Source organism: Ursus maritimus, unplaced genomic scaffold, assembly GCF_017311325.1.
Source record: "Ursus maritimus isolate PB19 unplaced genomic scaffold, ASM1731132v1 scaffold_7, whole genome shotgun sequence".
Lineage (NCBI taxonomy): Eukaryota > Metazoa > Chordata > Mammalia > Carnivora > Ursidae > Ursus > Ursus maritimus.
In genome coordinates, this window is record NW_024426885.1 from 35032425 (window position 1) to 35049729 (window position 17305).

At 40.8% G+C, this 17305-nt stretch overlaps 1 protein-coding gene across 5 annotated transcripts in view; it reads right to left on the bottom strand.

The window, feature by feature from the left end:
- PCGF5 (polycomb group ring finger 5) overlaps positions 1-17305 on the bottom strand; it is a 118291-nt gene that overhangs the window by 58607 nt on the left and 42379 nt on the right. Inside the window, exons 1-2 of one of the 5 annotated variants that reach the window (XM_040623965.1) lie at positions 10983-11114; positions 8441-8734 (exon numbers count right to left, since the gene is read on the bottom strand). In XM_040623965.1, coding sequence (XP_040479899.1) covers positions 8441-8552 — 112 coding nt within the window. In that variant the 5' untranslated portion in view covers positions 8553-8734; positions 10983-11114. Of the gene's footprint in view, positions 1-8440; positions 9056-10982; positions 11115-17305 lie in introns of those variants that run through there. The other 4 variants (XM_040623966.1, XM_008696240.2, XM_008696243.2 and 1 more) reach the window with 4 other exon arrangements.

The window sequence follows — 17305 nt, forward strand, 5'->3', positions numbered from 1 at the left end:
TTTTTTTTAACAAATTCTATTTATATAGGCATAGAGAGAGAGAACACTAGCGGGGGTTGGGGGGGGAGAGAGAGGGAGAGAGAATCCTAAGCAGGCTCCACACTCAGTATGGAGCCCAATGAGCCCCTCAACCTCATGACCCTGAGGATCATGACCTGAGCTGAAATCAAGAGTTGCATGCTTAACCGACTGAGCCACCTGGGTGCCCCTGTGCTAGACCCTTAAACATACCTGTCCACTAACCGTGATTTCTAACTCTGAATAACTACATATTTTAGGGTACATATTTTATCTCAATCCATCAGTGGTATCAATTCCAAATGATTATGATATAGATATAATTTATTCTCAGAAGTCAATATAAGACAATTTCATTTTTTAATTTGTTATCCCCTAGTTTTGTCTTTGAGTGTCCAGTATGATGCTTTGCTCAACTGTTTAAACATTCCTTACTATCTAACGCAGTTTCAAAAGCTAAAAGAATCATAAATTTATTATAATTTTTCTTTAGCATTATTGCTAATAATAGGTGACACCTAGACTGTTTAAAACCTGCAATTGTTCTTTCTTATTTAAAAAGAATCATCAAAATGAATGCTATATTCACTTTCATGAACAAATGACTAGTTTCTGCCAAAATATTGTTTGAAACATGTAACATCAGTATACGAATGACCTCATTTCTAATACAATCCTGAAACATTGTATTTGCAACCTATTGAGATTTTAAATGTAATTTCTAATTAGACCTTTGATTTTTATTCTAAAAACAAATCTTGGCCCTAAAAATGGAATTTTATAAAGAATACATTATTGGAAAGTTCAATTTATATCTTTCCTTCATTATAATGGCTATTTATTCAGAATTAATAAATTCAGATCATGACTGGGTACATAATGACAAGTATACTGTCATGCAAACATAGCTGGAAGAGGCTTTATAATATATAAATATATGTTTATACATATATAAATATAAATATATATATGTTTAAATTCATCTGTTTGAAGAAATTTCAGAAAACAAGACCAAGCAGAAAGAAGAAAAAATAAAATTAGGAAAATGTCATAATTTATTATGAAGATATGCCAGAGTCCGATGTCCAGGATTCAGGACCCAGCTCCAGCATTTGTTAGCTTTGTTACTTAACCTTTCTGAGTCCTGTCTCTGTGGAAAACACTGGAGTAAAATCTGAAATACTCTTCTTTCGAACTTTCTCACAGCTTTCTCTTTCCTATTATTTTGGTCTCTGCTCAAATGGTAACTCCCAAGAAAGACCTTCCCCTGTTTTATTTTCTTCTCTAGCATTTGTTGTACATAACATCTGAAATGATACTGTTTACTTGCTTAGTGTCTGTCTCTCCTATTAGAACACAAGTTCCAGGAGGGCACAGACCAGGCCAGCTTATTTATTGCTGTGCTCCCACTGGCTAGAAGAATGACTGGCACCAAGGAGGTGCTAATAAACACCTGCTGAACGATTAAACAATACCACCCAACTAGAAGGGTTCTCGGGAAGAGTAAATAAGGTAATAAATGTGAAGCTCATGACCACAAATACAACAAACACTCAATAAATAACAGCCATTAGTTTAACCTTTTATTAGCATTTATTTTAATTATGGTATGATTTAATTACTGCCTGATTATAAACCGCCTGGTTGGACTTTGCTAGTATTATAAACGCATGGTCACGAGCTGTGCTTTTCAAACTCATGCACCCCAGAGTCACCTGAAGAGCTTCTTATTACACGGATTTCTGGCCTTCTCCCCAGAGGTTTTGTTTCAGCGGATCTACAGTAAGGCCCAAGAAGCCGCGCTTTTAACAAGCTCCCAGATGGTGGTGCTGCTGTGGGTGCTGCTAGGCTAGAGACCGCACTGCTCACAGCAAATGCAGGAGCCCAAGGTTTTTAAACCTTGAATATTTACACTTCAAGAGATCTCTGTACTTTAAAATACTTGTGTATTTATGATACTTGTTCCAAAACAATAAACAGTTGGTTATACTCAAATTTTATCTTCTGATTAAGCTGTTCCTTCACGTTTACTAATTATCACATAAGATCACCAAGTCCCTTAACTGTCACATCAACTATACTTAATTATCAATTAATCTGTCTTCTTTGCATAAGTTAAAAACTAAGTACAACAATGTTTTTCCAAAGAATTCGTTCTTAGTGAAGGGATTACTGCCACAATCTCTGAAAGGGCACAAAGAAGAAAGCTTTCCTTTCCTGTACCACAGATTTCTATGTCTATAACCTTTTTTTTTTCCTTGAGGAAAGAGTCATCAAATTCTTAAGGAGGCCTCTAACCACAAAAGAGTTAAGAACCAATGCACTGTATTCTTCACATTTTAGCTGCTGGAACAAACTCTTTTGTTTTTAGGTTAAGTGAAAAGTCTTTCATTTTAAGTCAACAACCTATACAACCACAAGCAAATATACTCTAAACAACCTCAAAAAGTTTCTGAGGATCCTGGTGCAAGAGAGAGAGAGAGAGCATCCTTTAATCTACAACTGCCAATCTCTGGTCCCCAATCCAGCATCTCTCCCTCTCTAAGACCTACACGGCTTCCACCTATATTGTAGAAGACAGTTTTTCAAAATACGTAATTCCTACTTGACATTGCCTACATGCTTTTCAAGCTACCTATTACCGCATATGAATCTTTAAAAGAAAATACAGTAAAATAATCAACAAATTGGTCATTTATTCATTTAATCATTTATTAAGCACTCAAGTACCAGGTACCAAGGATACACGTAACCCAAATATAACTGTGGTAACAGGTAGGCGGCATACTTTGGAGGAGATGAGTTTTAAAGGGTGGGTAACGGCCAGCTAGGCATACAGGCAAAGTGCATTATAAGCAGAACATGCCTGAACCACGTACGTACACGTGTGTGCAGCAGACGGTGAGGGAGGAAGAGGTGGGCATAGCTAAGTAGCTTTAATTTCTCCTGAGGGCCCTAGGATTTCTATAGGAAATTCTGGGTTGGTTGAAGAGTGAGTGAGGAAGACAGCAGCTGTTTTAAATGATCACACTTTGACACAGGTTAGAAGTGGGCTGCAGTGACTGCTGAGGAGTAATGAGGGACTGAATAGAACAGTAACAAGGGGGTGGAAGTGAAGGGACAGATTTGAGAGATATTAAAGAGAGAGACCAGACAGGACTCGGTCCCCATTTTGTTAGGGAGGATACACAGAGTCAAGTGTGGAGCTTATTTCCTGCTGGGATGACTGAGTGTTGGCATCCCATTCATTCATTTTTAGACATGCTGAGCCCCAGGTGGCTTTAGGACATCCAAGTGCACGTCCAATAGGATTCTGAAACTCAGAAGAAAAGTTTATGCCAGAAATAAAGATTTGGGAGACATCAGCACATGCAGCTGAAGTCCCGGAGTAGATGAGCTCACATGGAAAAGAAAACAATCCAAATACACATGTAGAAATTTCTTTTTGGCCTATGAGAAGTGTTTCTGGATGGAGTTTAAGTTCCAAATTTGTCTTTTTTTACCAGTCTACCCCAGTGGCTAGCAGAGTGCCGGACAACTAATTATTTTAAGTAATTCAATAATTATTTGGGTGGACATGTTTATTTCCTTAGGTTTTTTGGTTTGGGTTAAAATTATATCACAGACCTATAACCATGGTTAATGTGGATTTAATTCATCTAGCACGAAGTGACCATTTAAAGCTAAAACTCGTTTCTGTTTTAATTTCTTTTTTTTTTTTTTAAAGATTTATTTATTTATTCGATAGAGATAGAGACAGCCAGCGAGAGAGGGAACACAAGCAGGGGAAGTGGGAGAGGAAGCAGCAGGCTCATAGCGGAGGAGCCTGATGTGGGGCTCGATCCCATAACGCCAGGATCACGCCCTGAGCCGAAGGCAGACGCCCAACCGCTGTGCCACCCAGGTGCCCCTCTGTTTTAATTTCTACCTCATTTTAAAATTTTATCTTTTTATCAAGTGTCCTTGGCCTGCTGAAAAGAGGTGGTGTTAACAGGTGAGGTATGAGCCTACTTAAAGATGGGGCTTTTATAAGTGTTTTTTTGTTTTGTTTTGGTTTTTGGTTTTTTTGCAACTCCTTGCCAGGAGCCTAGGACACTGTCTGCCCTGCTATCTCTGCCTCTCCCATCCTTTTAACTGGCCCTTTCTCTTTCTTCCACACAGCTGCAGAGCTAACAACATCAAGGGCTACAGTAGTCCATCATCCTGCTGGTCCTGCTGGCCCTTCTTTCTATATTGATAGGGAAGCCAGGCAATGTTAGCTCCAGAATTTCTCAATGGGAGAATGAGAGAGCATCAACCTATCTGATTTGAGGAGGAGAGAGAAAGAGATGAAATGTATTTGCAGAATATTTTGAAAGAAGACTAAAGTAACTTCATTTACCCCTATTAAAGCAAGGAGAACCACTCATCATCCCTACCTCGCATCCCACAGCACCCCTACCGCAGCCAGGCCCAAGGGTACTCATGTCCTTGTCGGAGAAGGCCAAGGCCTATGGCTTTAGAAATTTTAAAAAGCACTCTAGTTTCTTCTCTTGCATACCATTCTGCTGCACTATCCTGACCCACACCTGCTATTATATCACTCTGTTTATTAGTTTCATCACACTTATCAGCATCCACATTTATTTCATATATTTCTTAACTTGATTACTCTATCTCTCTTCATTTGACCAGGAAGTCCAGAAGGGCAAGACTCCATGTCTGGTTTTGCTCATCAATAATAAAGCTCCGTTTATATATTTCAAATTTGAAAAGTAAGACTAAAGTTTTTATATTTTATTATGAATATCATAATAAGAACTATGTTTTACCCATTCTTTACTTACAGTAAAGACTCACAAAATCATAGTATTTGTACAAAGTTATTTTAATAAGATATTATTTGCCTAAATCAAGATAAAAAATATTATGGTGTACTACAATGTCACTTAACATTTCTCTTTCCTCCTGTCGCTTTCTGCCATCTGACTTTTCTATTTCATACTATCTCAAATCACAGTATCATTATATCTGACACACATACATAAGAAAACTGGGTAAGACCAAAAACCCAACTAATGACTGAGGAACACTGCTTTGCGGTACTGTTTATTTTATCATTACAAATAAGAGGATACTTTGCAAATGGGATAGTTTTTGCCTACAAGCCCTAATATAAATACAAACAAAACAATCCCCAGAAATCCAAGCACCAGAAAGTGCATAAAGATAAGTACTACAGGATCCTCAGGTATCCACAGACACCAGGTTGAGTATCTGACTCCTTCATCATTTACTCTACTACTCTGTATTCCTGCTGATGATAAAGGTCACATTTATGATTCACCACTGTCTTTTAATTCCACTTCGGCCATGTACATTCTCTCTCAGTAAAGGGATTTGATGACATCCAAGGAGTTTTTCAGACTAGAATGACTTGTGCAGTTTAACTGTCACTTACCCCTTTAGACTTTAAACTGCTATTGCAAACATAAACATAGCCCTTGCTTATAACCTGACTTTCTATACTTCTGGAATCTCTTGTTTTCCTCCAAAAAAGTGGCATTTAAATTGAGATTTCATTATGCCCCAGAGAAAATTTTCTTTCAGAAAAACAGATATAAAATCTGTGTTAGAAAGGCAGAAATTGGGGAATTTGGGCTTTCTTCTCATTTTCCAGAGTTGATGGTTTTTGCTGGAGAAATACGAATATGAAAATAATGCACGAATGTTAGAAGGAGCGTAACAAAACAGACTGTGGGCCATGTCCAGGTACCACGCTTGGTGTAGAGGGAAACATGGGAGTATAACAGAAAGTCCTTGCCCCAGAAAATATGAACAGACACTTTCCCAATGAAGACCTACAAATGGCTAACAGACACATGAAAAAATGTTCAAAATCATTAGCCATCAGGGAAATTCAAATCAAAACCACATTGAGATACCACCTTACGCCAGTTAGAATGGCAAAAATTAACACGGCAAGAAACAACAAATGTTGGAGAGGATGTGGAGAAAGGGGAACCCTCTTACACTGTTGGTGGGAATGCAAGTTGGTACAGCCACTCTGGAAAACAGTGTGGAAGTCCCTTAAAAAGTTAAAAATAGAGCTACCCTATGACCCAGCAATTGCACTGCTGGGTATTTACCCCAAAGATACAGACGTAGTAAAGAGAAAGGCCATATGCACCCCAATGTTCATGGCAGCATTGTCCGCAACAGCTAAATTGTGGAAGGAGCTGAGATGCCTTTCAACAGACGAATGGATAAAGAAGATGTGGTCCATATATACAATGGAATACTACTCAGCCATCAGAAAGAACGATTACCCAACATTTGCAGCAACATGGAAGGGACTGGAGGAGATTATGCTAAGTGAAATAAGTCAAGCAGAGAAAGACGATTATCATATGGTTTCACTCATTTATGGAACATAAGGAATAGCAGGAAGATCGGTGGGAGAAGGAAGGGAAGAATGAAGGGGGTGTAAACAGAAGGGGGAATGAACCATGAGAGACTATGGACTCTGGGAAACAAACTGAGGGCTTCAGAGGGGAGGGGGGGTGGGGGATTGGGATAGGCCGGTGATGGGTATTGGGAAGGGCATGTATTGCATGGAGCACTGGGTGTTATACGCAAACAATGAATCGTGGAACACTACATCAAAAACTAAGGATGTACTGTATGGTGACTAACATAACATAATAAAAAATTTAAGAAAAGAAAAAGAAAGAAAGAAAGAAAGAAAGAAAGAAAGAAAGAAAGAGAAAGGAAGGAAGGAAGGAAGGAAGGAAGGAAGGAAGGAAGGAAGGAAGGAAGTCCTTGCGCTAGAGTAGCTACATCCACTGGCTCTTCCTCCAAAATACATCCGCAGTCCAGTCACTCTTCCCAGTCTCCAATCTTACACCTTGTTACTCTGGTTGAAGACTCTATAATCTTTTAGTTGACCTGCAGTGACTGCTGTTGCATAACCCTACCAAGGACATTCCTGCCCCAAGGCCTTATACTTGCTTTTCCCCATCTAGAATGCTCTTCCCATATATCCGGAGTTCAGTTCCTTCAGGTTTGTGTTCCAGTGCCATCATATCAAAGAGGTCAACCCTGATACTCTATGTGAAATAACCCCATCTCTCCTATCTACAACCCTTCATAACATTTATCACTATCTAACATGGCACATGTTTAGTATCACTTTCACCCATAGAATATTAAACTTCTCCAGAGTATAGATTTTTTACTATCTTGTTCACCACTGTATCCTTTCTGTCTGGAATGGATGGTGCCTGGGACACAGAAGGTATCCAATAAATATTTGTTCGATGATATTTAACTTAAATGTTCAAGTTAAATAATGACATGGGGCAACAGTAAATTAATATTTCAAGACAGTTCATAGTTAATTGCTAATTGAATAGCATAGGCCAGTAATACCCAAAGGTAATATATATCACCATCACTTGGAAAGGTTTTCCAAAATACACACGCATGGACCTCACCACCATCGATCCACCAAATCTTTTTCTGCTGATAGGCGAGGTGAGAAAGAAACTTGATAAGAGTTCCACAGATGTAATCATATTAGAACAGAGATTTTCAAACTTGATCGTGCTTCAGAATCACCTAGAGGGCTTACTGCACACGGAATGCTGGGCCCACTCCCAGAGTTTCTGATTCAGTAATTCTGGAGTGGGGCCTAACAATGTGCATTTCTAACAAGTTCCCAGGTGACGCAGAGGCTGCAGGCTTTTGGGCAAAGGGTACAAAATTTCAGTTAAACAGATGAGTAAGTCCTACAGATTTACTAACAGAATAGCCTATAGTTAATATTACTGTGTTGTGTGCTTAAAATTTGCTAAGAGGGTAGATTTTAAGTGTTCACATCACAAAAATAATAATAATAAATAACAGCATGGGAGAAAACTTCTGTGGGTAATGGACAGGTTTATGGCATAGATGTGGTGATAGTTTCGTGGGTGTATGCTCATCCTTAAAATCATCAAGTTGTATCCACCGAATATGTATAGTTTTTTGTGTGTCAACCACACCTCAATAAAGTGGTCTAAAAAAGCCAATGGATTAAAGTGTGCATACCCAAACAAAACCTGTGAGCAGATCAATTCCTTCAACATAATTTTTTAAAATCAAAAACCTAAAATAGTTCACTTTTTAAAAAATTATAACCAATGACAACATGTTTATGATTTTTAAAACATTAAAATTAGTAATAGTCAACTATTACATAATAATACAAGAAAAATTTCATGCCACTGGTATCCCAATGACAAATTCAATCCTGAAAATAAATTCAAAGTTAGGATGATTCTTGGAATAGTCATCATTTTGAAAATGAAAATCGAGATATAAAAACAAAATGTGGTAGTTTTAAAAGAACCAAGCGTAACCCATAACTTCTGACGGGTAAAGGACATAAAATAATACTTACAGGTATGTAGGCACTCCGTCACTGTAGTTGGCTTGATCAGGTACCCTTTACAGATGTAGCAGGTGATATAAGGATTGAAATCTTTCACCAAGTGTTTCCTTTGGGTAGCCATTCGTGGTTAGCTAGGACTGGCTTTAGTAGTTCAGGCAAAGAGGGGTAGTAAGTGGATGAAGTCTGATCCCAGGAGCTGGTGTGGCGTTCCCAACTGGATGTCCTGAGGCATGAGAACTAACATCCAGATTTATCATGAGATCGCTGGTCATCACTCCTTTTGGTGGTTCTGCTTTCCCATATCTGTTTCCACAGTAATTTTAAAAAGAGAAAAAAAGTGTCAAATTCCTCTATATTAATAACATATTAGCAGCAACGGTTACATGCTCCAAATTGGGTGAACGGGTGAATACAACATGTCTCTTACTGTCACATTAATTTGTAAACCTACTATGATTTAATTCAGGATAATGACAGATCCATCCAATCCTGGAGCCTTAACTATCACCTCTATACAAATGACAGCCAAAGCGATTAACTCCCAGTTTTGATATCTTTACCTCTTTAGTAATGCATTTCAGCTATTTGCTCCACTGCTCTATTAGGAGTTCTTGCCAATACAAGTTAAAAAATTCAAAACTGAGGGGCGCCTGGGTGGCACAGCGGTTAAGTGTCTGCCTTCGGCTCAGGGAGTGATCCCAGCGTTATGGGATCGAGCCCCACATCAGGCTCCTCCGCTATGAGCCTGCTTCTTCCTCTCCCACTCCCCCTGCTTGTGTTCCCTCTCTCGCTGGCTGTCTCTATCTCTGTCAAATAAATAAATAAAATCTTTTAAAAAAAATTCAAAATTGAAGTCACTGTCCTCTTTACCAATATGCTTCCTATTTCCATTGGGTACCCCACATCCAGTCAGTGAAATCAAGTTAATTTCCTTTTTCATTCCATCCATAGTCACCCTACTTGAATATTACCTCTCCACCTGCAGCCCATCTTACCTTCTACCAGCTTTTATTCTATCACATCTGGGTCCTCTTCTCAGAGACTGTCAGTGTCTCCTCTTTACAAACAGAAAGACATTTAAACTCCTTAGCTTTCCATGTAAAACCTTCCACAGGCTGACCTTAGCATACCCTTCAACACTTTTCTTTAGGCAAACTGAAAGGATCACTCTCACACAGTCCATTCTGCAGGGTCTATATATATAAAAAAAAAAAAAGCCCTCTGTCTAAATCCTACCTATATCCTTTGAAACCCTTCTCCAAAGTTATCCTCAGTGTATTGTCTTCTCAAGTTTAATCCTTCTCTTTTGTTACATTTTCCTTTTGATTTCTAGTTACATTCATTCTTTATGTCCTGTAATAGACTATGCAATCTTTGATAGAAACCAATCACATTCAGTAAATCTATAACCTGGGAAACTTACTTATCCTTTCTAAATCTCAGTTTTTTAAAACTGTAAAATTAAAAGTGCCAGCTCCCTAGAGTGGTGAGGATTAAATGAGACCATATACATAAAGCTAGCACACAGTAAAAGCTAAGTCATTTTTTTCCCAGAAATGTTTAGCATTGTTTGCTGGTACATGGGGTTGCTAAAGAAAAAATAAAGTGTAAAAGATTTCTTACAAATAAATGTGTTCTCTGAGAAAACACAGCATGAAAGAAGGTATTGATTTCCTAAGTTAATCCTATAAACAGGAACCTTTCTCCTATCTTAGCTGTTAACTCACGGGTATAAAGCGACCGGGGAGGCAAAAGGCATCATTTCATGGACACATCGACATTAAGAATATGCACGGAATAGGTTCTGCGTGGTATCATCCTACCCGCTCAGGAAAGTTGTGTCGAGGGTGTAACACAAAGGGAGCATAAATAACAGTCAAGGGCGTTTGGGGGGATCTGGTCCTTAGCCCTGTACGACCTTCAGTAAGGCGTTTAACACCCGTGCCTGGGTCTCGGCTTCTCCTCTATACATCGGGACTAACGGCCCTGCCTTTTCCACAGGTTTGCCAGGAAGCTCCAGAGTTAAGAGAAAGTCTTCTGAAAGAGGAAATGCACGGTCCCGACCTCGGGTGGTATGAAGAGAATAAGCCACAGAGTCCTGTCACCAAGACAGTTAAAGGAAGCAAGTACTTGCTGTGACGGGGCGGCACGGAACTTTTCCGCGTCCTCAGGCAGGACCGGCGGCACGGCCCTGGGCGGTCCAAGCCCAAGTCCGCCCCGCCCGCCCGGCAGGTGCGCGGGCCCGGGCCCGGAGGACGCGCGGCTCGGGCCCGGCCCGGGCTACGCGGAGGAAGACGCGCCGCCTCTCCCGGGGCCGAGCGCCGGCAGCCCGCCGCCCTCTCCGCGCCCGAGGGCAGGACGCGGCTCCGAAGCCCCCAGACCCCCGCCGGCCTCCCCAGTCCCCGGCCCCGAGGGGCTCTCCCGGCTCCAGGCAAGGCCGGCCGCGGCAGGTGCGTGGAGGTGCCACTCCCGCTCCGGGCGCAAACTTGGGCGGGGAGCGCGGGGGCGGCCGGGGTCCCTCGGCCGCCTCTCAAGCCCTCCTGGTACCTACCCCGCGGCCGCCGCCGCCGCCACCGCCGCTCCTCGCCCGCCAGCGCGCCGGCCTCGGAGGGAAGGAAAGTGAAAGAGAAACAGCGCCCGCCGCGGCCTGGCCGGTCCCCGCGCCCCGTCCGCCCTCCCCCTGCAGGCGGGAGCGCGCTGGCTCCGCGGGGCCACTCGGCTCGGGCCCGATAGGGCGCGGCGGGCCTCGGGGCCCAGGGCCGGTGCCGCCTCCAAGGGCAACTCCACCCCCTTCCAACTGCCGGCGCCGCCGGCCGGCCACGCCCCCAGCCACGCCCCCGGCGCCACGCCCGCAGGCCACGCCCGCCTGCCCGCGCTCCTCGCAGGTGCTTTGGCCTCCCTGCCCGCCCCGCTGCCTCGGCTTTAGTGCGACACGTAGCCTTGGCCAAATTTAATCTCGGTTCTTCTCCTCACCACCACCCCTCCCGGTTGTTTTCATCATAACAATGTCTGGTACATTTTCCCTGGTGGGTTTAAAAGCAACGGTCAGTGTTGATAATGAGTCACCCTGCGAAACTGTCTACTCAGCTGCGTCTTCCCCAAGCTAGTCCCACCTGCGCGCAGCCGGGACGAAGACATTCCTCGATTTGCACCTTATGTAAAAATCACTAACGAACTTGCTACTGTGGGGTGGGGAGTTGACAACTGTAAGCAAGCAGGAGAGTGGTGGGGGTGGGGGTATTAGTAGAAAGGTAAAGAGTTATTACTATCTGCAAGGTTCAAAACAAACACCCCAGTTCTCTTTCTAGTGGCTTTGAGAACTACAAGAGACCATTCACTGGTAAGGATTTATTCAAAAGCATGCATTAAAGGATTCCTTAACGTCATTCAATCCTATTCTACTGCATTCCAAAAACTTACAAATTTCTACCACAACCACTATTTTGCTAAACATTAAATTAGACCTGGTTCTTTGCTTCTTAGAAGACTGCAATCAAGTAATCCTAGGGTGGCAGCCAAATCAATGTGGTCTCCACCAGTAAAACAAAAGTTAAAACAAACATCCCAACGGGAATCAGTAAAGGGTCCTTTCAATTTATGTATTAGAAGAAAAGGTGCTGTAATTACATCATCTTTGCTTCTGTAGAAGTGAGAGCAGTGGGGGCTGGGGAACTGACAGTATTGGGGTGGGGTGGGGGATTAATGCAAAGTGTTTGTTTTATCTCCTACTGACAGGAGTCACGGTCCTTATTATCAGAGGGATAGATCTTGGAGGTGGTTCTAGTGGCAAACCCAACAACCATGGGCCCAGCAGCCATACAGGTGTTCCAAGATCTACATCAAATTTGAATACATCAAAAAAGTAGAGAAAGACAGCTTTTAAAAAATACCCAATTTATAATTAAACTTATGTAGAGGGGACATAACATTTAAAAAATACCATGGTTAATATCACAGCAAGAACAACACATTTTCTCAAACAGCTTTCAAGAATCACATTTTTATAGTCCTTATAAGAACCATTTTGCAAAAGCATACATGCCAATTTCTAAGCTAGGATCAACTTCAATAAGTCAAGCAAACACAATGAGCACAGAAAACACGTTTGGTTAAATGACTTTACAGGTGAAGGGTACTTTCAGATCTTTCATCTCGGAGACAAAACAGATCAATATGTGAAAAGTCACCCTGTTTCAAGAAATGGAAGACACTACTGTATATACTATTAAAAACTGGTATTTTCCTATTTTGCATCTGAACCTATTTTAAATAAATTTTTAAAGCATAACACTTAACAAAGGTTCAGGGGGGCTTAAATGTGATTGGTGATTGACAGTAAGTGGGGTTAATCAGCATTCCCTGAGGAAATGAACTTGAGGATGAATATTAGGAAGGCTTTCCTTAGCAATGGAAGGAGAGGTGATGAATATGCTAGAGCAGGACAGATAGGTGCAAAGGTGAGACTGACATGACCAAAACTGCAAATGGTGGCCTTGGGGGTGGGAGAGAGAATTACAACGTTTGTAATGAAATCTGTGCCTTGTGCCCCTGGAGGTAGTACAATTTGTAGTAAAATGTTTAGTGGTTTCTCCTTTTCCCTCTTCAGCAAACACCCCACCTGGGAATGCTTTCCAGTAACTCACCTCTTAGTCCTTTGGTTCTCATGGTGGGGCTGGAACAAACCACAGAAGCCTCAGTATGAGAGGGTGGCTCTGATAAATCTCAAGTACCACTGGGACCCTCCAATAAACAAAGGCCTGGAAGCAACTGGATATACAGGAGTGGGGGGGGAAAGGCAGATAAAAGAATCATCGCTGGGGGGCGCCTGGGTGGCACAGCGGTTAAGCGCCTGCCTTCGGCTCAGGGCGTGATCCCGGCGTTATGGGATCGAGCCCCACGTCAGGCTCCTCCTCTCTCGCTGGCTGTCTCTATCTCTGTCAAATAAATAAATAAATAAATAAATCTTTAAAAAAAAAAAAAAAAGAATCATCGCTGCGATTGCCCTTATCACGAATCTACTTCAGACTTCTCATTTTACAAATGTAGAAACCAAGATCCTGAGAAGTGGCAAGTTCATAATCACAGACCTGCTTTTGATAAAGCCAAGACCAAAACAAAGGTACCAGTTCCATATCATTTGTACTTCTCAAGAGAACTTCGTAAGTCCAAGAATTTAAGGGAGGTTTGGTAAGAAACAAATTAAGTTGAAAGAAAATAAGGAGCAAAAGGAGAGAAGAATGGGTGAAGGGAGAGAGGGAAATAACTGCCTATACGGTATTTATTTAGGAGGGAACTGCCACTGGTGAGTTCCTACCAAAGAAGCATGATCCCAAAGCAATAACTTGTTTCATTTGATCATTGATTCAGACTCTTCCAGGGAACCAGAAATGGCTCTTGATAACCCTTGAAACTACTTGGAGCTATCTGTATGACTAACAAACATTTTCATTACTTTATATTTCATGTCTAGGTTTTTATTTCCATTAAGGCTAGCTAATGGATGGATAATTCTATACTGAAAATTTCAGATTCTTTCCTTGGCTAATAAATATATTATCAATGAACTGATACTTAATAGCATAATGTTTAAAAATAGGGTTAGAACTTTACATTTCCCCTGGGATATTAAATAAGATGGCTTTTTCATTATTGTAAATTCTTTTTACATACCTCAGTATGCTATTTTATCTTTTTACATAGAATATCTCGAACGTAAAACCATCCTCTGTAATCTAAAAGTCTTCCTACAGAGATTTTAGAAAATATTAAAATGTAAAGTGTCCCCCTGGGCCCAAATGTATTTATTTTATAGGCATGGATATTACAGCTCAAAAATCTATGACTACCTAAAATCAGTGATGGAGGAATGAGAAGGGAACAGAACTGAAGGACCTCCAATCACCCTCAGCCATGTCTCTTTTTCTTTTAACACACCCCTCCCCTGCAATCAATAATTCTTAAGGACTCTCTCTGCTAAACGTCTCTTGAATCCTTCCACTTAACCTACCCTGGTTGAGATTACTATCATCTCCACCCTCCATTACTTCAGTGAACTCTTAGCTATAGCTCTTCTCTGTCAAACCATTCCCTACAGCATAGCCAGAGGACTCTCTAACTACGAATTGATCGTGCTGCTCCCCAGCTTAAAGAACACCCAAACACTTAATAAGTCCATTCCAGATCCCCATCACTTCTGCAGCCTCTCCCTTGAACTCTATGCTGTAGCCCTAATGAACATTTTTACCCTCTAGCTAGAGAGATGGATCTTCTTATTTTAAATGAGCAACCTGTCCCAATCCCTTCACCCCTCCCCACCCTTGCTAAATCTGGTCAACCCTTGTTTACCCCGCAGGTATCAGACGATATGAAAGGCTACCTTCCCAGACACCTTGATGCTGTTGAAGAGCTTCCTTGATATACACATACCATATACATACATAACAACTCAACTTATTCTCTCAAGCCCCACACAACACACTGTCATGAATTAACTGGTCAACCGCCTCCTGGTGTGTAAGCCCAGGAGACCCATTGCTTGATTGTGCTTCACTAGCAGAATGGATGGCAAAACGTAAGCATTCAAATAAATACTGACTGAAAAGGTGAATATTTGCACGCATTCTAAGACACATTCTGGGTATTCTTTCTCTGGTTTCTTCTTGGAGAGATCTTTCCAAAGACATGTTAGGCATAATCCCTGCCATCTAGGACTACTAATTAAAATCACAACAGGGAATAGAGACTTATCCACAAGAAACAATTATGGAGCAATACACCAAATTTATTAATAAAGTGTTAAATGACAAAAACTTCAGCTGAAAGAAGGAGTGCTATTGGTGGTCAAGAAATTAATCCTACATGCTTAAGACTCTGCCAGTAATAAGGATTGCAAGGCAAAATACTAAAAGCTATGGATATGAAAAATAAATGAGAAAGGCAGAAAAAAAGAGAAATTAAGTCAATATACTAAAACTGGGTACAGATAAATAGCGTTAGGCATAGGGACAAGATTAGTCTATGAAAGACTGTGCAACTAGCTAAATAAATATTTTAAAGTGCCTTAAATACATTATGCTAAAAAGACAGACTAACAAAACTTGGGTTTTTTTTCCCCTCTTTTGAGAAGCAGAAAAAACTAGCTGTATTTTCTTTACTGCAATTTCAACAGTTGGCTGGAGCAAGTTCCATTTATACTGGAAGAACAGAGAATGTAACTAAAATAGGTACAGACTCTAAGGAAAAACTGCATTTACTCCGATCATCAGGGCTACAGGTACTTTAAAACATCATGACCAAACCAGATATTATTTTGGGAGGTCAGATTAAATCCTACAGGATCATCAATGGACAAATGACTGACATGCAGAAACTAAGACTATTTTATCAAATCTGAACGTAGAGTATTCTAAGTTAGGAGTGATTATAGGAAAGTTAGGGGGAAAAAGCCCTACCAAAAAAAGATATGGAAATTCAAATGGGGCAAATGCAATATAAAAATTTACTCACATAAACATTCAAATACCAGAGGAGAGTAGGTACATGATTTGAAAAAGTCCTCGTTTTACAGGTAGCTGAGGTTTAGAGGAAGGGACACTGGACCTAGCAAGAGAACCTGGTTTTTAGTTGGGGCAAGTCACTTAACTTCCTTTGGCTTCATTTTTTTTTCCTATGAAAACTGAAATTAATGTTATCTTAATCACTGGTCTTTTCTTTATATATTTGTATGTTATTATAATAAGCATATAGAAGATTAAATGAGATGATAAGTGAAAAATGTTTTTTAAATTATAAAGTGTAAAGGACTACAAAATCTAAGGTATAAGTGGCAATCTTGTGGCCCACCAGCAAGTGAATAGGACCTGGTAATCCTGTACTGTCCAGCAGAGGTCCTGGATGCTGAGATAGTTTACAGGATGAATGAGACACTCCAGGCAAGGTAATAGTTCGAGGACACAGCATAAAGTAAGGCATGTGATGGTCACAAAGTAGTCCTTCCTCCAAACTCAGTATTTATCACAGCCAATTTTTAAAAATAAGATGGGAAAACCTAAATATTTCACACTAAGCAATTCAAAGACACACAAAGAAAACTAATCCCCCCCCCCAATGTGTAATAATTTGGGTTAGTTCAACATTGCAGAAGTGTATGTTAAATCTTTATTTGCTCCCCTCAAATGAAGGGGTAGCAGAAACGTATGTTTTTCATTAAAATGCAAAATCTCCAGGCGGGGTCACAGTCAAGTTCTCATGAGCCATCTCTTGAGCTATGGGTTCCTAGCTCACCAGGATTAGTAGACTTCTTAGTCCAAAGGAAGGGAGAAAGGCCAGGGAAAGACAGGAGGCTTTAGTTATGACTTAACACTTTAGCAGGATATTAACTGTAACACTTTGCTGGCTAGGAGGTGGGGCAACCAGCAGCAGGAAGGAAAAGTGTAACTGAAAGAGGGGGAAAGCAAACCACGAAAGACAACCTTCTCTCTTGTACTTCACAATTCTGTCTTGGATCAAAGACAAAACAAAACAAAAAACTACTCTTGAAAACAAGAAGCAAATTAGTCTGTTCTTACTGTCTTCACTATTCAGACTAAATGACTAAGATACTGATAACTTTGTGTTCAGGTTTGCAGGAAAACTAAAAGAACACTGGCCTAAATTAAAGCAGGGCAACATTAGCTATAAGGTAGATACTCTTAATTCTTGGCCTTCAGGGTGATAACCCTACAGAAGTTTCAGAAGCTATGATAACCTGTCTGTGATAGTTCAAGAAGAAAGAAACAATATTTGTCTTCCATGGTTTCTTCATTTCTGTCTGTTGAAAGGGGTTATCCTAGCTGACTGGAAAAGCTCCTACCACTTACCAAAACCTCCTAATAG